Raw genomic sequence first — 19,851 nt, 5'->3', positions numbered from 1 at the left:
ATCTCTGACCCTCGCCAGCTCCAGTTTCCCACCAAACAGTAGGGCGGTACTTGTCCCGTTTCAGTTAGCAGTTGCATGTAGCTGACACGCCAACTTCGTCAACTCTCTCTCTCACTCATGGAAGCAGCTCTATCGTTGCAAAATGTACTACAGCGGTACAAGATGAAAGGGTCCGTTTGGTCTGTGGCCTGAAAATTTTCTAGCGGTATGCCTGAAAGACACAACAGAAGTTCACGAGCTTACCCGTCCTGGCACCCTGAAAAGTTGCTTGTTTGGTTTGTCAGTTTGTCACCAATGCGTGAGAGGAACAAAAGGTGATTGACCTCTATATGGTTACAGCTCGAAGCATCAATCGGAAGAATTTAGATGATACTCTAGTACAAATCTCAGGAATACTGCAATACTGCAGCTCTACTCCGACCAAAATCCACATGCTATCCATCTTTCTACAGAGAAATCAATCACATACATAAAAGATGGTTTTCCACAAAGAAATCAATAACGTACACGAAAAAGAAGGGGGAAGGGAGTGCAAGGAAAAAGATCCCCAAATCGAAGGATCCAACAAGCTAAAAACCTTCTACGATTCGTTTGAACTGCATGCAAGCGCTTCAACCCAAGCCACAACAAACGAAGAGATTTGAAGAATTGGATGCTTCGGGTTAAATTTTTTGAGGCAACGGAGCGGCTTCTCACGACGGCGACAACGCCAGGGGCTTCGCGTGCACACGGCAAGGGCTCGTGAACTGGCGATGGTGTTGGGTTCGGAAATAATTAACTTTTTATCATTTTTAGAAATGGTGCTAACATATTTGTCAACAGATTCACGTGCCATAGACACATAAGGGTTCATATGTTATAGAAAGTGGGTGGCAAATATGTTATGTTAAAGATATAGATATATACGGTTAGAGATAACGGAATCCAATAGAAATTCTAGAGATAAAGATAAAATCCTAGAGAGATACGATAGAATATTTATCTTGTAATTCAAGTTTCTATCTCCTATCTCCTATGTACCCTATAAATACACCCATGAGGATCAGTGCAAATACAACAGAATACAACAGATTATAACAGATCATATATTTTCTCCCTATTTAATATTTTCCACATGGTATTAGAGCTTAGATTTTAATACCAGTCGTCAAAATTCGAGCCAATGCCGGCACGCTGACGGCAGCTCGCCGCCGACGAGCCTGTCCAACCGATTGGTGAAGCATGCGCTTGGCGGCAAGATCGTGCAGCGGCAAGATCCCGCAGTTCAACCACGACGACGCCAGCCAACAACAAGATGCATGGCGATGATAGCAGCCGTGCATCGTCGATGCAAGATGGCAACGACGTCCTTGCATGGTTGATTTTCAAATAGTCAATTAGCTACCTAGCATCTACGTATTTAATTTTCTAGATTAGATTTTCTCCAATAATTAGCATGAGATTAATTTCTCTTTAACCACCATATATATCATCTATAGATTAGATTAGATTAGTTTCTTCTAGCTACAAAATCCCTCAAACTCAAGCGGCAGAAGCAGAAGTGTGGCGACATCGATCAACCAACAAGCAAACACTACATCAAGCAGTTGACGTCTTCACCGAGTCTCCACATCCGCCATCAACATACACTAAAGTAACACCGCCGATTGTCTACATCAACATGGGAACAACGTCGCTACGTCCACAACGATGAACATTCATCTCGCGTCCTCTGACAGGAATCTCTGTAAGACGCTTTATCGACGTCGGCATCGACCGCGTCATCTACAACGGGAAAAGACCGCATTAACCTGGCATCACTACGGTGGTGACCTACTACACGACGTACGGAGTACAACAAAAAATTGGTGACCCGACGTCAACAGCATTCTCTGACATCTGCAAGATGACCCAAGAGCATCCTCTGACATATGCAAGACGCTTTCAATGGCATCCTCTGACATTTCCAAGGTGTCTCATCTATGATCGTAGCTCCGTCTTTAAATTTTTTTCGCCTTCGGCTATATGCGGCTACATCAAAACGACCACGGCTATCACATGATCGGCTACCTCGACAAAAATTACAACAAATCATTCTGGACAACTCCATTCAAAAGCGTCCGTGTCATCGCTCTCATCCATGACACCCCTGCTACGACTGCAGGAGGGAATAGAGGAGAGAGACAAGGGACGACACAGAAGGGGATGCAGTGACCAAGGTGGAGGACCGAGACGACATAGAAGGAGACGCAGTCACCAAAGTGGAGGACTATCCATCAGAGATGCAATCAATGATGGAGAAAAAAAAAGAAAAGACGATGAAACACAAGATTTCAAATCCAGTCGTAATCATTCGCTTCGCTCCCGTTACGACTGAGGGGGAATGTTAGAGATATAGATACATACGGTTAGAGATAACGGAATCCACTAGAAATTGTAGAGATAAAAATAAAATCCTAGAGAGATACGATAGAATATTTATCTTGTAATTTAAGTTTCTATCTTCTATGTACCCTATAAATACACCTATAAGGGTCAGTGCAAATACAACGGAATACAACAGATCATACAGATCATAACAGATCCTTTGTTTTCTCCCTATTCAATATTTTTCACATGTTAGATGTCATTTCTAATAGTGGTAAAAAGTTAAATACCCTGTTGGCTTCACCCGATGACAGCGGAGGCGAGAAGGCTTCACACAATAGCTTCAGGCGAGCGATTTTGGTTTGCCTGACTCAGGCTAATGGTGCACTAGAGAGCATCAGGCTACGCAGCGAGGAAGAAGTCTCAGGGTACAACCAAACAAGGACTAGAATGGAGCAGGCAAGTCTCAGGCGAGGCATGTATATCGCAACCAAACAGGCTCGAAATGCACAAACATATGTTTATCACATCTTAGCTTCGACATCACTCCATCACTTCAAAAATTAATAGTAATTTTTAGAATGAATCTAGAAGGTTAAATTTAGAAACACTATACTTTTGTGTTTTCCCATTGTATTTTTATCTTAGTGTGTTTGCTTTATAATTACTGTGGACACGTATATAAATACTTTAATCATAAGTTATTTTAGTTATTTTAGGTTGTTAATAAGCCGTTACGTTTTTTAATTCGAAAAAAAGGCGAAATGATCGGGGCCCTCGTGTCAAATTGTTGTCCATAAAGTGGATGCATGAGCTACATGCCAACCTTTTTATGTAAACGCTCTACAATCTGTTCGAACCGCGGAACTTAGCTGCTATGTACCCTGACAACCAGAGATTCCTGGTTCTGGATGTGTGTTAAATTGATTGTATTTGTACCCCATAAACCCACAACTTTGTTTGAACTGTGATAATCCACAATTTTGTGACTGCACAAACAAATCGTCAAAGCTGACTGCATTGTCTAATTTCTTCAGTCGATCCATGTTGCATATATGAGCCGAAACTTAGGGTCCACTGGGGCACACTAAATGTGGGTCTTAGACTTGTGAATTTGGCCCATAAGATAGTGTTAGTCCAATGGGTCCTGGGCCTTCAGTCCGTTAGTAAGACAAACATTTGCTTAAACAATAAATCAGGCTGCGTTCGGCTGTGTAAGTTAAGATACGGCAAAAAAAATATAGTAATAGATTAGTATATGATTAATTAATTATTAGTTATTAAAAAATATAAAATAGATTAATATGATTTTTTAAAACAACTTTTATATAGAGAATTTTTGTAAAAAATACACCTGCTAAATACGGCCTAAGTCGTGTACACTGGATAACCCATATCCACCGGCTCTCGGCTTCTCGGTAGGGAAAAATGTATGCCCGAAATTAGAGATAATAGATCAATTATATGAAGGAGTCAGAGCACGGGCGTGCAATTAAGTTTGCCAGCATCAGAAACACAAATACATACTCCATATGTGCACGCAGTGATGCCTGCACGTGCAGTCACGTAGAGAAGTATCCAAACGATCGACGACGGCGTTTCCTTCCAACTCGATCCCTTTAACAACTTCATACGTACGGCGACCGATCGACGACGAACCCCGTGATCACGCTTCCGTATGGATCATGACGCCGGCCCCCATATGCTGATCGCGACGTACGCCCAATGAGCAGGGACCGATCGATCGATCTGAAAGTGATATGTACTTTAATAGCTTTCAAGCTAGCTAGTTAGTTAGCTAGATATTTGGAAATTGGAAGATACATACATATATCAAAGTTGAAGCGCACGCAGCAGCACGCAACACTTCAAACTAATAATCGTGGATGCATATCGTCAATGCAAGAATCCAACCCCCATCCATGTAATCTTGTATGATCAGAGATCTACAAATGTACGTCGTTGAAATCCATCAGATTAGGCGGGCCCTGGCGCCTAATCCGATCATCGTCGCCTCGTCAGCGATTCGCTGTGTTGGCGTTCTTCTTTCTTTCTTGCGAGCAAGTGCAACCCCAACCGGCGCTTTGCTAGCCAGTGGCTAGCTTGCTGCCCGAACGTACGCGCGCGCGCGTGTACCTTGCGTGCATGCAAGACGATCGATCGAGAGCTCTCATGTGTGTCAATCGCCATGGAACGCATCATTCATTATTCATGGCGTACGTGCATCCACGCGAGCGATCGATCCGCGCGCGTATATAAACCCTAGCACAACTCCCCTGTTTCTTCGATCCACACGCTCCAAAACCCGAGAAGAGTTGCAGTGTACGTAGTAATATATTGATATGGCGCGATCACTTGGGAAGCATGAGCAGCAGGTTGCCGCGGCGGCGGCGGCGTCGGCTCTGGTGATCGCTGTGGCGTGCTGCTGCTTCGTGGCGGGGTGTTCTGCGGCGCGCGGAAGCGGTTTCCACGAGGAATTCGACGTGATATGGGGCGAAGACCACGTGAGGGTCACCGACGGCGCCGGGCGGCAGGTTGTGACGCTCACCCTCGACCAGTCCTCCGGCTCCGGGTTCCAGTCCAAGGACCAGTTCCTCTTCGGCGAGTTCAGCATGGAGATGAAGCTCGTCCCCGGCGAGTCGCCTGGCACGGTCGCCACCTTCTACGTACGTAAGCCACCCATATTATATACATTTCCTCCGTTTATTTAATATCATTTGTTTTATTTTTATCTTTTATATCTATTTCATTATAATTTGATTTATTATACAAATATTAAATATGATTTATGATTTTACATATTTAGACAAAAACTTCCAATAATACAAATAATCAAATGTATATACAATATTCAAGGTCATCAAATAAGGCTACGTTCGCCGGGACATCTAAGTTAATTTAGCTCATTCGTTTTCTACGCGCACGTATCCCAAACTGCTAAACAATGTATTTTTTAAAAAAAAATTCTATACAAAAGTTGTTTTAAAAAACTGTATTAATCTATTTCATAATTTTTTTAATAATTAATAGTTAATTAATTATATACTAATTTATTATTCCTTTTTCCGCACTGAATAAGTTAAATTACCTGCTCCCCTTCTGAACGTGGCCTAAGAACCGAACGGGGTAGTTCATAGTGCATCATGCAAATGTGTGTGTGACGCTGATGATATGTGTGTGTGATGTGTAGCTGACATCGGAGGGGGATGCCCACGACGAGATCGACTTCGAGTTCCTTGGGAACGTGAGCGGCGAGCCGTACGTGATGCACACCAACGTGTTCGCGCGGGGGGAAGGCAACCGTGAGCAGCAGTTCTACCTCTGGTTCGACCCCACGGCCGACTTCCACAGCTACACCATCAACTGGAACCCCCTCAACATCATGTATGTTAATTGTTACACACGCGCTCATATACTTTCTTGTGTTCTTGCGTGCGTGCGTGCGTACGTGTGCCGTGCGCTAGCTTAATTTGCACGTATGAATCGATTGCATATATTCTCCATAGTTTACACACAAGCAAACGTACGTGAGCAAGTCCAAAGTCCATGCCAAAGGAGGGGAAATAAGATGGGCACACGACCGTACAAGACCTACATTTTTCTTCCCCTGAGCCGACTTGGGGTTCAACCGTACTAGACTTCAGTTTTAACACGGAAACTAGCCCATGGGCCATGGATCTAAGTTGATTGCTGCATGAGTCCTACTCGGATTTGAACGGTTATGGGCCTCGTTGGTCAGGTGGATTTCCTCGGGAGGACCTATTCAGAGGAGAATTTACAGGAATTTTTCTCTAGAAACAGTTGAGATCCTCCAATTTTTTTTCTTTGAAAACCGTCCAAAGCTAAAAAATGTTCTAAATTTCGTATAAGAAATTTGCATTGCTGCATCAAATTTAACCACAGTTTTCATCCCTCGGTTGGACATACACTCCTTTCTTAAATGTCATCTCAATATTTTCAAAAAAAATTGATTTTTTTGGCAACATGGATTAATATGAGATATATCAAGTCACAAAATATGTAAGTTCAAATTCGATATTACAAGTTGTAACAAAAAACAAATTAAACTGAAATCAATATACGAACATTCATGGTTAAATTTATTATTTTTAGGCCTTATTCGGTTTGTAGGAATTTTATAGGATTTTTGAAGAAATACTGTTCATGGGATTTTTTCCTTTTCCTACCATTCGGATTGCAAAAACCAATCATAGAGAAATCAATGGAAAAATTCCTATGTTGTCAATTTCACGGGAAAACCATAGGAAAAAATCATTATTTCCTTTGCTTTTCCTGTGTCTTTTCTTTGTACATCCGAACAACATATCTATATTCCTGTGTTTTTCTAATCCTTTGTTTTTTACCTCAATTCCTTTCGTATTACTACGATTTTCCTATCATATATTTTTCCTATCCTGCAATCCGAATAGGACCTTATTAGAAATTACATAATAGAATTTGAATTTACATGTTCATGAGATAATATATATATATATATCATATTAATCTATCTTATCAAAAATTTCAATTATTATTTAGATAACATAAAAAAGTAAATATACAATCGAGCGATGAAAATACTTTTCCAAATAACCATTAATGTCAGTTTGGTAAGGACTGCTGCCACTGCCAATGCAACAACTTGCCGTTTGACTGGATTGTAGAGAACTAGAGAGTAGAGATGCATCGTTTCCTCGAGATTACAACCAAATCATTCTAATGTGTTCAATATCTGCATGCCTACGCCCACTCATTTCAAAGTAGACCACATGCGTTTTATATCGTTTATATATAAAAAAAAGGAGGAGGAAACCGTGAACGAGCACATGAGAAGCCTGCGCAGGTAACATGTCAAACTTAGCCTTACAAAAAAGAAAACTAGTATCGTCAAAGAGTGAAGAAGTTTATATATGAGAAGTCAAATACTAGATTCTGGCAAAAAATGATTTAAACATCTGAATCAAATCTTAACAGTTTTAATAATCATATCCAAATGAAGCTTGGCTGGCCCATCCATGCACGCATCTGATCGACCGCTGGTAATGGTGTGTGGGAGTTAATGCGCTAGATCTCCTGTGCTTAACTAACTGCATCTCGCTCACCAACATTGGCTTGACGATGGTGCTAATGAAGGGGAACTGTAATGTGATGGCGTGTTGCTATGATCTTTACCTCAGCTTCTCGGTGGACGGCAAGGCGGTGAGGGTGTTCAAGAACAACGAGGCCGCCGGCGTGCCGTACCCCAGCGGCCAGGCGATGAGGGTGCACGCGAGCCTGTGGAACGGCGACTTCTTTGCGACGCGCGGCGGGCAGGTCAAGATCAACTGGACCGCCGCGCCGTTCGTCTCGTCGTACCGGACCTACGCGTACAGCGCCTGCGCGGTGCCGGCGGCTGCAGGCGGAGGTGGCGGCGGCCCGTGCTCATCCGGGCAGGCGAACGCGACGTCGTGCGACTGCGGCGGCGCGTGGATGGGCCAGCAGCTCGGCCCCGACGGCGAGCGCGACATGGCGTGGGCGCGTGCGAACTACATGATCTACGACTACTGCGGCGACCAGTGGCGGCAGTTCCCGCAGGGCCGGCCGGCTGAGTGCAACCTCGACCAGCGTTCCGTCGACCATCGCACATAACCGGCCATTGTCTCCGTGCTCGCATACATGATACTGTAATGTGTTCGTTACTAGTAGGCACTTAATTATAACTCACAGAAAATACATAAACATCGATTCATGTAGAACAATAAGTTGACGAATTAAGTCTCGGTATGTAATCACTGAATAAAATCTTGGATTTGTCGTAAAACGAATCGCACGTAACAGCATTCTCTCCTCTGTATGCAAGTGAGATAAATATCGCATCGGTACATCTGCTCCAGAAAGAAAACGGAGCGGCCAAAATTAATCGATCGCAGTCACAGGCCTGACGATCGAAAGAATCAAAATTTTACCTGTTTCTTCAGATGTACAAGAATAATGAATGATGAATCATCAGCATATCGATCCCCTCAACTCGATGGTTTTTAATTTTTCTCTCTCACTGCAGCGTGCACTCTTTGGGGAGGGTGGAGGCGTTGAACCTGACGGTGTCGGTGCAGTAGTCGTAGATGATGGAGTTGTCGCGCACCCACTGCAGGTCGCCCAGCGTCTTCTGGTCCAGGTCGAAGCGCGCCGAGTCCCTGGGCTCGTCGCCGCACCACGCTACGCCGGGGGACGGCCGGCACCAGGTGACGTTGTAGTTGCGGTAGTAGGAGACGAACGGCGCCTGCTTCCAGTCGGTCTTGATCCGCCCGCCCTGCGTCGCCCAGTCCTCCGCGCTCCACAGGCTCCCGAACGTCCGCATCGACTGCCACGTCGGGAACGCCACCCCTTTGTCCTCGTTGTTCTTGAAGTCCCTGATCGCCTTCCCGTCCACCAGTATCCTGCTCGCCAAATCACACATACATTTGTTAATCTAGAGCAGATCATTTCATCAAAGACGAGCTAGCAAGCCGCAGATCGATTGGCTTACAGGATGTGATTGGGGTTCCAGACGATGGAGTAGGTGTGGTAGTCGGCGGTGGGGTCGAACCAGAGGCGGAACTGCTGCTCGCGGCCGCCGACGCCGTTGGCGAAGATGTTGGTGTGGAGCGTGTAGGGCTGGCCGGTGGCGTTGCCGAGGAACTCCAGGTCGATCTCGTCGTGAATCTCCCACGGGCCCTCCGAGATCGTCTGTATGCACGGTCACGCGCGCGCATCGAAATGTTCCGCGTGTTTCGAAAGTCAACCACACTGACGAATTCAAGCGTACACTGGCATGCAAACCCAGCTGATGCATGGCCGGCGCACACAGTGACACAGTAATCGATAAGATCGATCATTTGGAAGAATTCTTACGTAGACAGTGCAGACGGTGCCGGCGGAGTCGCCCTCGATGAGCTTGATCTCGACGTCGATCTGGACGTAGAGGTACTTCTCCCTGGAGCGGAAGCAGGAGCCCTGCGACTTGTCGAGGGAGAGCGCGAGCGCCTCGGAGTCGCCGTCCATGAAGAAGTAGGTGCGGCTCGCGCCCCAGATGAGCTCGATCTCATCGAAGATGCCCGCCGCGCTCTGGTCGACGGCCGCGAGGAAGGCTAGGGTTAGGAGCAGCAAGCTGCATAGCTTTGTGCTAGAAGCAGGTGACTGCAGCAATGGCGCCATCGATGCGCTGCCTGCTTCTAGCTAGCTAGCCACCCTGCAGCTAGCCCAGCTCTGAAACTTGGCGTCTTTCTTGGCTAGCTTGTTGCTTCCACTGTCGTTGAGGGGTCAGTGGTTTGCGTGTGTATATATATAGCAAAGAGATTGGAGACGAAGGTGACAAGGAAAACGAAGGGGAGAGGCAAGCGAGGAAATCGAATGTCAGGCTGGCCGAAAGGAGGGGAAACCCAGTCGATCGATCGAGCAGGGAATCCAATACCTCGTCCTGTTAGTTACACAAGAAACTGTGTGTACATACGTGGTGATCATTATTGGTTAGTCTCCAGTCCTACAGATATGAGCGTTTAACAAGTGCAGGTCGTCTCATCACGCGAGTTCGATCTGAGCACATGCATGCACGATAGATATATTGAGGAGGATCAGGTGTACCTAGAGTGAGGAAGGAGAACTGAACTAAGATTAGATTTGTTTCTCGTGTCAAAGCTAGGGGAAGCCTTAGATCTCGGTAAACTGCTATCTTATTATGCTGACCTTGCTACAGGTATACATGTCACACACAGTTAACTTAACTTAAGATTTGTTTCTAGCTTGCCAAACAAATTTGAGGGGTCATAGTTTAGGGCCCTGTTAGTGTTGGCTATACATGCCATACTAGTACTGCACCGAGCTGTATATCACACTGTGCTACGTCAGTTGATCTGGAGGTGTACTGTGTTGACTTCATCTCTGATCGATGGATCACTCACTGCACACGGCGAGTAGGTTGGACGAAGAGTGGCTCACAAAGATTAAGCGACGCTCCTTCGCACGCAACGCCTAAGTTTAGTTTCTTTCCTACTGGGGCATCGGGGAATGCAGAGGAGCAGATCACCACGGCTTAAAAAAACACACCCTTTCTTCTGTTCTTCATGCTTCTATACCAGGAATGCGTTTTCGCAAGAACATCAAGGCATCTTTCGGCTTCAGTTGGTTGGTTCTAAAATAATCCCTCGGAAAGCGCCACACGGTTTCGATTCGGCCAATCCCAACTCATCGCGCGAGATATTTTACCGTCTCGGTCGGAGCGAGACTGTGAGAGCGAGCAGATGGTGACTTTCTCGGTTTCTTTACGCAGAGGAGCCGCGCTTCCCGCGCGCCTCGGGGTTTCGCTCGCATGTGCGAACGAGCGAGCAGCGCCTCCCTCCCGGCGGTGTTGCATCGCAGCCAAAGCAAGTGAGATGCAAACTGGCAAAAGAGGCCGGCCGGCACGGCAGACGCATGGTGCACTTCCACTTCCAGGTAACATGGGGGGATCGGGAGTTTGCAGCACGAGTTATACTTGACAGGCTTGTGCTAATTACTACTCAGCCAGGGAATACATAATCTTTCACGTCGTGGTCGGTTTTCTAATTGATTGATTAGGCAGCGAGATAGCCTGCAGCGACATGCATCGGTACGGTTCTCTGTCGTCATCAGATCAGCTGTGTATAGGTTAGCAATGAATTGGAGAGGTCGGTGTTCTTCCTTCTGTTTTACGGCACCATTAACGTTGCAACCTCAATGAAACATGTATGAAATCGTCTGCAGGAATTAATATATGAGATACTTAATTAAAATCATCCAATAAAAACTTCAATGAAAAAGAATTCTGTTTTGAAGCTGCACGTACGTACGCGCCTCTGACTCTTTTGTACGCGTTTATTGAAGTTAACCCGACTATCCAGTGGCCTGGTCTTTCAATGACTACTTACTACTTAGGTAGACATACGTACGCATAGGCGTCCTGTAAAATGAAGCAACTTGTGGAGCTGGGTAATAGGTGACTTGACAAACCAAAAGAAACAAGAAACAAGTAGGACTATAATAGAAGAGACTTTGGATTGGAGAGAACATACAAGTATATATACATGTTGTAATACTGAATGGGAAACAGATTTTAGTACACGGGTAAACATTCACTCGTGTGCTTGCATGCTGTATAAATAGTTATAAAAAATATGAATTTTTTTGACAAGATAGATATAAATATGAGTTATATCACTTTACAAATATGCAAGTTTAAATTCAACTTCTACAAATTGTAGTAAAAAAACAAACAAAACTGAGATTAAGTATACATATATTCATAATTGTTTTCGTTATTTTTACTACAACTTATATAAGTTGAATTTAAACTTGCATATTTATGTAGTGATATAACTTATATTTATCTATCTTGTCATTTTTTTTTCATATTTTTATGACTATTTAGATGACATGCAAATAACAGGTGCACATCCACCCATGTGCTAAAAACTGCTTCTAATACTGAATCTTCAGTAGCACTTCTGCACTCGAGTAATGCGTGCTCATGTACACTAGCTGTTCAGTTAGCACTCCAGATTTATTTAGGCCTTATTTAGTTCCTAAAAAATTTCTAAAAACATCACATCGAATTTTTGAACATTTAAATAGAGCATTAAACATAGATGAATCAAAAAGCTAATTGCACAGTTGTGAAAGAAATCTTAAGACGGATCTTTTGAGTCTAATTAGTCTATAATTAGCCATAAGTGCTACAGTAACCAACATGTGCTAATGCTGACTTAATTAGACTCAAAAAATTCGTCTCGCAGTTCATAGTCGAGCTGTGAAATTAGTTTTTTCATTCGGGTCCGAAAACTCCTTCCAACATTCGGTCAAACGTTTAATGTGACCTCTTACCAAAAATTTTTGTAATCTAAACGACCCCTTAACTGTGGCAGCAAAAAAAAAAAAGTCATATACGACGTGATCTGGAGCTGTTTGTACATGCACTCCAGTACTGGCATCGTTCGAATTCAGAGAAAAACGGCTCGACGGTGTCAGGCTTCGAGCAGACCTCGTGCATGCCCGGTTGGGCCACAGGAGAAACCACGCTATCAGGCCCAAAGGCCTCCTCCAGCCCGTTTTAGCTTAACCTGACCTTAGTGTTTTTGTGTAGGACTATTAATCCTAGCCCACAAGTGATGATGTCCATGTTCGGTGTCGGGCCTTAGGAGCTGGCTAGCCCAGTTCGACGCTGGCAGAGGCCCAAGCTTCCGAGCATGGACGGCGCTAGTAGAATACAGGCCTCAGCTGGTCGGCCTTATCAGTTACTCCATCACAACTCACGCATCTGCTGCACTTAAAATCTGTTTGTTGATCTTACGACAGCTCAGCTGCGATTTGGCCGGCAAGAATCGGGACAGCATCAAGCCCCCAATTGTCCGTTGCAACCGATAGATACATATGAAATATATCGTAGTATACCACAATCGTAACCTGGAGGCTGGAGACCTGAAACCACATGGCCGTATCACCCGCAATCCAATAGAAAAACACAACACACAGTAGTACTCCGTATGACCCACATTCCTACGCGTTTCGCAGCGTCCGTCGGGCGAATGCCACACGACCACACCTCCTCCATCCGGTTGGCGCCCGGCCCTCCGCGCAGTTTCCAATCCGGTAGTTGGGGCCGGGCGGCCAGGCCAGGTGCCCGGGTTGCCTCTGCACGTCCCCCCGTTTAGGCCAGTGCGCCGCCGCCGCCCCGCGCGCGCGTGGCTGGGAAATGGAATGCGCGTTCCCCCTGCTGCGCGCAGCGCGAGAAAAAAAAGCGCACGACCAGAATTCCCGAAACCGTGTCCCACCCCCACCTTTTGTCGTGCCCCCCCGGCGTCCCCGCTTCCCTCCTCGCGTCGCGTATGAATTCTCGCCAATTCCTACGTGAGCAATGAGTCGCTCTCGTGCAGTGCAGGGGGCGCCCGCCCCGCTGTACTCCGCCCATCGCCAGCCCACGAGCCACAGCGAAGCTGACACGAACATGCGCCTCGCCACTGCAGCCTGCACTGTACTACACCCCCCCCCCCCCCTCCCCCTCTCCTCGATCAATTGGTTGCACACTCTCTCCCAACCACCCCCGTCGCCCTCGCGCTTTAAACTCCTATATAAACCCTGGGAGGCACGCACACACCGATCGATCACCCATTCACCTAGACACCTAGTTTTCCCTTCTCTCGTCTCACAAGGCACGGATCACCGCGTACACGACGAGGTGAAGAGACTGAAAGGATCGATCGACTCTCATGGCGTTCGGCCCGAGGAAGATGGCCTGCGCGCTCGCGGTGCTCGTGTTCGGGCTCTGCCTCGGCGGCGCGCGGGCGGCGACGGGGAGGATCGACGATGGCCTGGAGGTGATGTGGGGCGACGGCCGAGGGAGCGTGTCGCCGGACGGCCAGGTGATGACGCTGTCGCTCGACCGCACCTCCGGCTCCGGGTGGCGGTCCAAGAACACGTACCTCTTCGCGCGCGTAGACCTGCAGGTCAAGCTCGTCGCCAACAACTCCGCCGGCACGGTCACCACATGCTACGTAAGCCCAGCACTCGATCACAGCACCCAGCATTCCTTGCGATCGAAACCCTTTTTTTGCTGGCTCGGTCGAGCTCACGGTGAAAATCGGGTTTTTGTCACCGCAGTTCATGTCGGAAGGGGAGTGGGAAATCCACGACGAGGTCGACCTGGAGTTCCTCGGCAACGTCACCGGCCAGCCCTACACGCTCCACACCAACGTCTTCGCCAACGGCACCGGCGGCAAAGAGCAGCAGTTCCACCTCTGGTTCGACCCCACCACCGACTTCCACACCTACTCCATCGTCTGGACCGCGCAGCACATCCTGTAAGCACACCACACGTCACTGACATATCAATCAATGGTCACCGCCATGGACGCCGATCCAGCTGACAGCCTCTACGTAACGCAGCGTGCTGGTGGACGGGACGCCGATCAGGGAGACGAAGAACCACGCGGACAAGGGGGTCGCCTACCCGTCGTCGCAGCGCATGCGGCTGTACGGGAGCCTGTGGAACGCCGACGACTGGGCCACGCAGGGCGGGCGCGTCAAGACGGACTGGTCGCGGGCGCCGTTCGTCGCTCAGTACCGCAACTTCACCGCCGCGGACGCCGCGTCGGAGCCGGCCGGGTACGACCAGGAGATGGACGCGACGGCGCAGCAGGCCATGAAGTGGGCGCGCGACAACTACATGGTGTACGACTACTGCCAGGACGGCAAGCGGTTCCCGCTGGGCTTCCCGCCCGAGTGCTACATGCCGTAGAGTAGAGACGCGCCAAGCCTGAAGGCACTTTGATTGCAGACTCCATCTCACACAGCCACCCATGGCTTTGACCTTGTTTTTTTTTTCTCTCTCACCTGAATTGATTCATTCTTTCCATGTAAAGTAGATATATAAATATGTATACATGTGTATGCACGAAAGATTTAAAGAAATGAAAGGGTAGTTGGAAAAAGAGCGAGTCTTGTTTCCCTGGACATTGCAAGTATATATACATGCCTCGGTATCTTCGGGAAACAGAGCATGGAGTGCAGAGTGGTTTTGGGCGTGTATAGAATCATCCGTTTCTTCAGGAAACATCGACTCGAGCATCCAAGCTGTTTCTTGCTAAGAGAGGAAGAGGTAGTGACTTTAACGTACTCGCAATTCTTCCAGTTCATGTGTTTCGTAAGCCCACCAGTTTGGTTACGACGTCAAAAGCGTGCGAAATATGCACGTTGTAGATCAGCATTGTTTATCTGGTAAGTTCGGTCGCCGTTATTTGACCGTCGAATGAAAGATCAACAGCCGGGATGAGAACGCGTAGGAGGTAGCAAGCATGAATGCATGACAGGGGTAGATAGATCACTGCTTTTACTTGCATTTCGATCAGTGCAGAAACAGAGCATCCGAGTCAGGCAGAGCACAGCTCAGACTTGCCCCGACGCGTTCCTTTGGACCAGGCTGCCCATCTAGCTCACGAGCCCATGTAGAACACGGCCCATCCAAAATCTCAGAAATGAAAGGAAAAAGTGCACAAAAGATCCATCAACTAACAGACGAGTTCGTTTTTCATCTCTTAACCGAAATACCAGAAATATATATCCTTCAACTAAATAAAACCACGTAAACTTAGACCCATAGCAGTATTATCTTTGTTTTTCATGGTTTCGGATGACGTGGCGTAAAATGACCCCACATGTTATTAGCTTCAATTTTTTTCTCGTTTTCTTTCTCTTTCTTCTCTCACATCTCTCTTCTTTCTTCCTCGCTTCACATGGGGCGTCGGCGGCTGGGTACGTGCAGGCGCAGCTGGGGCGGGGGCTAACCGAGCTAGGCGCGAGCGGCGGCGCTGGCTGAAGTTGGCGCGGGCGGCGGAGGCGTTGGCTGGATTACTCGTCGGCTCGGCTGGTGCAGTAGCCGACGAGGGGGACGAGGTGGCGGTACGTACGGTGGACGCGGCTGATCATGTCCACCTCCTCGTGGAACTCGCGCTCGCCCTGCCCGCTCCCGGAGCTAAGCTGCTTCACCGCCACCTCCTTCCCGTCGCCCCGTCGGGGAGCACGCCGCCGCAGTACACGTACCGTACCCGCCCTGCCCCAGCAGGTTCTTCTCGGAGAACTCGCCCGTCGGCGCCGCGAGCTCCTCCTAGCTGAACGCGTTCTTGTCGAGTCCAGCCGGCATGGGAGGAGGCGGCGGCGGCACGAGCGGCGGCCGGCCGTGCGGTTATGTACTGCTTGGATCTTGCACGGAACACACACTGGCCTAGCTAGCTTTTCAATCAATCAACTAAATATTCCTCAGTGCGCATACATATGTGCATGTCACCTTTCGATCGACCATTCGAGCATGCATGCATGCATACATACATGTGTCGTGCTTACCTGAAATTGTCCTCAAGTACCTAGCTGCATGATTGATATACAGGAACAAATAAATAAACTTGCAGCCTGAGCCTAACTATGTTGGAACAAGTAGTTGTCGGTCGATATACATGAACATGTCGTTTGAGAATATAATGGCATGCAACTTGCATACTAGTACATCTCTAGCTAGCTGCCCAACGGGAAGGAGGTGGCGGTGAAGTAGCTCAGCTCCGGGAGCGGGCAGGCGAGCGCGAGTTCCAGGCGGAGGTGGACATGATCAGTCGACCACCGCCACCTCGTCGGCTACTGAACCAGCCGAGCGGACGAGTAATCCAGCCAACGCCGCTGCCGCCCGCGCCAACTTCATACAGCGCCGCCGCTCGCGCCTAGCTCGGCCAGCCCCCGCCCCAGCTGCGCCTGCACGTTCCCAGCCGCCGCCGCGCCCCATGTGAACTGAGGAAGAAGAGAGATGCTGAAGAAAGAGAAGAAAACGAGAAAAAAAATTGAAGCTACTAACATGTGGGCCATTTTATGCCACATCATCCGAAACTATATAAAAACAAAGTTAATAGTGCTTTGGGATCAAGTTTGTATGATTTTATTTAGTTAAAGGATATAAATTTTTGATATTTCGGTTAAGAGACGAAAAACGAACTCGTAGTCGAGAGATTTTTGGTGGACTTTTTCCGAAATGAAAACAGTATACAGAACATGATCGTCTGGTTTACGCATCTTTGCATTTTTCCTGTTTCGACCGTGTCTGCTCCAAGCCGGCAGAGTACGCTGCAAGCTCGCTGCTTGTGTAGTTTTCCCTTTCTGAATCTTTCTAGCCACTAGCATCCGTAGTAGCACTCACAGTCAGATTAATCCATTCATTTGCACAATTGCACTTCAGAGGTGGTATTCATAAACAAATATAGAAAGCTAAAAACGAGTTATTACCTCAGTTTTATACTTTAACAGGTTAGGTTCCTTGTTATATGTATATTAATGCTAATAAATCCTGGATACATATATGCTCTCTGTATTTTGAAAGATAACATGTGTTAGAGCATCTTCAACAGATCATCTAAATTTGGTCATTCATATCTTCATTTGAATGATCATCTAAAACAGTTTTATCTTCCATATCTCTTTATACTTCAGCAGATCATCCATATATGACATCCCTTATATTTCTTTGGAGAATGGAGAGAGAACATTCAAATATAGAGTTTCTCTTTAATATGGATGACATCTAAAAATATAGTATAAGATGGATGTTCCGTTGGAGCTCAATCTTTATCTTTCATCTTTTATTTTTAGGATAGAGAATGAGATAGATGAATTGTTTATAGATGACATGTAAAAATAGAGGATGAGATGTATGTTCTACTGGAACTTAATCTTTACCTTTCATTCTCTATTTTTAGAATAGAGAATAAGAAAGATTAACTGTTGTGGATACTCTTAAAAAGTCTTAAAAAGTCTATGATGTTATCTATTAACATACGTGGTAATCACTACTAGCGGTGGTACCGTGGTAGCTGAGTAAACATTAAATCTAACTATATATTTTCCAAGTATATAAAAACATTTTATTCGCAACTAGATTTACCAACTTATATATTTTAATACAGTATATGATACATGAATGATTGTAATATTATCTCATTAAAATTTCTACCCCACCATATTACATGTATAGGTATAACTGGGCATCTTAAAAAAACAATATGGAAAGGAGTACATGTCGTCATCCCAATCTAGCTGTGTACATATGCCGTGCAGTGCTCCGGCTGTGCATATTCCATCGGTCCCAACAACGCTCATGGACATCTGGAGAAAAAAGCCGAAATAAATGGCTCGGTTGATCAGGAGTCACGACGGCGTTCGATCGAGGCTCCCTCGCCGTTGCTACATGATGCCGGCGGAACATTGCGTGGAAGCTGATGGACACCGGTGTACTCCCTCTGTTCAAAAAAAAAATCAATTCTCCAGTTTTCGTGTCCAACGTTTAACCATCTGTCTTATTTGAAAAATTTTTAAAAAATTAGAAAAAAATTAGTCACACATAAAGTACTATTCATGATTTATCATCTAATAAAAACAAAAATATCAATCGTAAAAAAATTTGAATAAGACGAAGAGTCAAAAATTATAGGTAAAAAGTAAAAAATTGGTTTATTTTAGGACAGAGGGAGTAATTGCGAGTAGGTTTGCAAAAAACCACATGTGGAGCAGAGTGGCTGCGTACATTTCGAAGCTCAAATGCAGGTTTTTTTTTTTAGAAAAAGGTTGTAGCCCAGCTTTTATAAAACCAGAAACAGTTCACAGGGAACTAGGGTTGCCGGTTTTACAGGATCAGCAAAATAGAGAAAGAGCAACAAGCTCAGAGACTATAGTCTAATGTTGCAGGACATCCTAAGACCGAAACTCGCCATCACCAAAAGAGCAAAAACAGAACTAAGAAAGCTAGGAAAAGACACGAGGGGAACTGGAACTATAACAACTTTTTCATCCTATTCCTGATCTTGATCCCCGCATACTTCGGTCTTTACTCTGGATAGCGATGATCCATCTCTCCAGAAGATTAGCCTCTTCCACCTTCAACGGCTTTTTTCACTGTAACAAGAGACAAATAACCCGGAGTGGGATAAGTAGCGGTGAGTGAATAAACAAATCTCTAAAAATCATATCATTTCTAACAGACCATAACTGCCAACAACATGCAGCAAGGATGCAGAAACGAACTCTAGCATATCTACCTCTACAATTCCAAACAAAACAATTATCAAAATCTTCAAAGTTTTTTTTGGATCGATCTCCAACCCAAAGCATCTCGACAGACACACCAAAGAAAGATAGCATTAGGACAAGAAAAGAAAATATGAGTCACATCCTCCATCTCATTACACAGTTGACATAATTCTGAACCAACCCAACCCATTTTTTTCAGTTGAACAGCCGATTGGATCTTATTATGCCAAGCCAACCAAATGAAGTGTTTCAACTTCAAAGGTATGGGGACCCCCACAAATTTTGCATTTGAAGATCAACAACCCCTCTAAAAGTGATCAATCTATACATAGAGTTAGTAGTAAAAATACCCTTCCCATTAACAGCCCAAACTAAGGTATCCACTGAGTTCTCTCGAAACAAAGGCTGATGATCAGCCCAAATCTCACACAGATCAAGCCAATGACTGGCATCCTCGTTAGAAAAAGCTCTCCTGAAAGTCAAAGAATCAATACCTCTCTCATCCACTTGTTTAACAGTGATATCTTGTTAATTACAGATATCATAAAGGTAAGGGAAAGATATTCTCAAAGACACCTGTCCTACCCAAACATCATCCCAGAAAAAAATGTGATTACCATCTCCAATCGACCAGCTCATTCCTTTCTACACCCAACTCTTGCTTTTTTGCAAACCTTGCCAAAAAAAAAGAGCCAGAAGGGTGAGAAGGTTTATACTGGAAGAAACCATTATTTCTCATGTATTTATTCCTAAGAACTCTGAGGCATAAACTCATACTATCAGATTCTAGTTTGAAAATCCATTTAGACAACAAAGCTATATTCATAGTTCTTGTATCAGTAAAGCCAAGACCTCCAAAATCCTTAGGAAAAGCTATATTACCCCATTTCACCATGTGATACCTCTTATTGTTTCCTATCC

The 19,851-nt window shown here is 45.9% G+C and overlaps 3 protein-coding genes across 3 annotated transcripts; 2 read left to right on the top strand and 1 right to left on the bottom strand.

Annotated features, from left to right (window-relative positions):
- Positions 1-4,661: 4,661 nt before the first annotated feature.
- On the top strand, positions 4,662-8,112 carry LOC102708055 (xyloglucan endotransglycosylase/hydrolase protein 8-like). The gene is made up of 3 exons (XM_040523430.1): positions 4,662-5,012; positions 5,537-5,730; positions 7,524-8,112. Exons 1-3 carry the CDS (start codon positions 4,689-4,691, stop codon positions 7,972-7,974), a joined length of 969 nt encoding a protein of 322 aa, XP_040379364.1. The 5' UTR covers positions 4,662-4,688; the 3' UTR covers positions 7,975-8,112.
- Positions 8,113-8,168: 56 nt separating this feature from the next.
- Positions 8,169-9,519, bottom strand: LOC102713620 (xyloglucan endotransglucosylase/hydrolase protein 24-like). The gene is made up of 3 exons (XM_006652712.3): positions 9,217-9,519; positions 8,852-9,051; positions 8,169-8,762 (listed from the first exon to the last, which is right to left on the bottom strand). Exons 1-3 carry the CDS (start codon positions 9,517-9,519, stop codon positions 8,378-8,380), a joined length of 888 nt encoding a protein of 295 aa, XP_006652775.3. The 3' UTR covers positions 8,169-8,377.
- A 3,975-nt stretch (positions 9,520-13,494) lies between these two features.
- Positions 13,495-14,786, top strand: LOC102713348 (xyloglucan endotransglucosylase/hydrolase protein 24-like). The gene is made up of 3 exons (XM_006652711.2): positions 13,495-13,865; positions 13,972-14,171; positions 14,257-14,786. Exons 1-3 carry the CDS (start codon positions 13,581-13,583, stop codon positions 14,606-14,608), a joined length of 837 nt encoding a protein of 278 aa, XP_006652774.1. The 5' UTR covers positions 13,495-13,580; the 3' UTR covers positions 14,609-14,786.
- Positions 14,787-19,851: the final 5,065 nt, after the last annotated feature.

This window comes from Oryza brachyantha, chromosome 4 (assembly GCF_000231095.2).
Source record: "Oryza brachyantha chromosome 4, ObraRS2, whole genome shotgun sequence".
In the NCBI taxonomy this organism is placed as follows: domain Eukaryota; kingdom Viridiplantae; phylum Streptophyta; class Magnoliopsida; order Poales; family Poaceae; genus Oryza; species Oryza brachyantha.
The sequence above is the reverse complement of the archived record's forward strand: the minus strand, read 5'-3'. Positions and strand labels throughout refer to the sequence as shown.

Excerpts from the sequence above, each read along its gene's own strand:
- LOC102708055 (XM_040523430.1), top strand. The coding sequence starts at position 4,689 with ATGGCGCGATCACTTGGGAAGCATGAGCAGCAGGTTGCCGCGGCGGCG. Across the intron at positions 5,013-5,536 it reads GCACGGTCGCCACCTTCTAC|CTGACATCGGAGGGGGATGC; the intron begins GTACGTAAGCCA and ends TGTGATGTGTAG. Across the intron at positions 5,731-7,523 it reads TGGAACCCCCTCAACATCAT|CTTCTCGGTGGACGGCAAGG; the intron begins GTATGTTAATTG and ends TCTTTACCTCAG.
- LOC102713620 (XM_006652712.3), bottom strand. The coding sequence starts at position 9,519 with ATGGCGCCATTGCTGCAGTCACCTGCTTCTAGCACAAAGCTATGCAGC. Across the intron at positions 9,052-9,216 it reads GCACCGTCTGCACTGTCTAC|ACGATCTCGGAGGGCCCGTG; the intron begins GTAAGAATTCTT and ends CCGTGCATACAG. Across the intron at positions 8,763-8,851 it reads TGGAACCCCAATCACATCCT|GATACTGGTGGACGGGAAGG; the intron begins GTAAGCCAATCG and ends TTTGGCGAGCAG.
- LOC102713348 (XM_006652711.2), top strand. The coding sequence starts at position 13,581 with ATGGCGTTCGGCCCGAGGAAGATGGCCTGCGCGCTCGCGGTGCTCGTG. Across the intron at positions 13,866-13,971 it reads GCACGGTCACCACATGCTAC|TTCATGTCGGAAGGGGAGTG; the intron begins GTAAGCCCAGCA and ends TTGTCACCGCAG. Across the intron at positions 14,172-14,256 it reads TGGACCGCGCAGCACATCCT|CGTGCTGGTGGACGGGACGC; the intron begins GTAAGCACACCA and ends TACGTAACGCAG.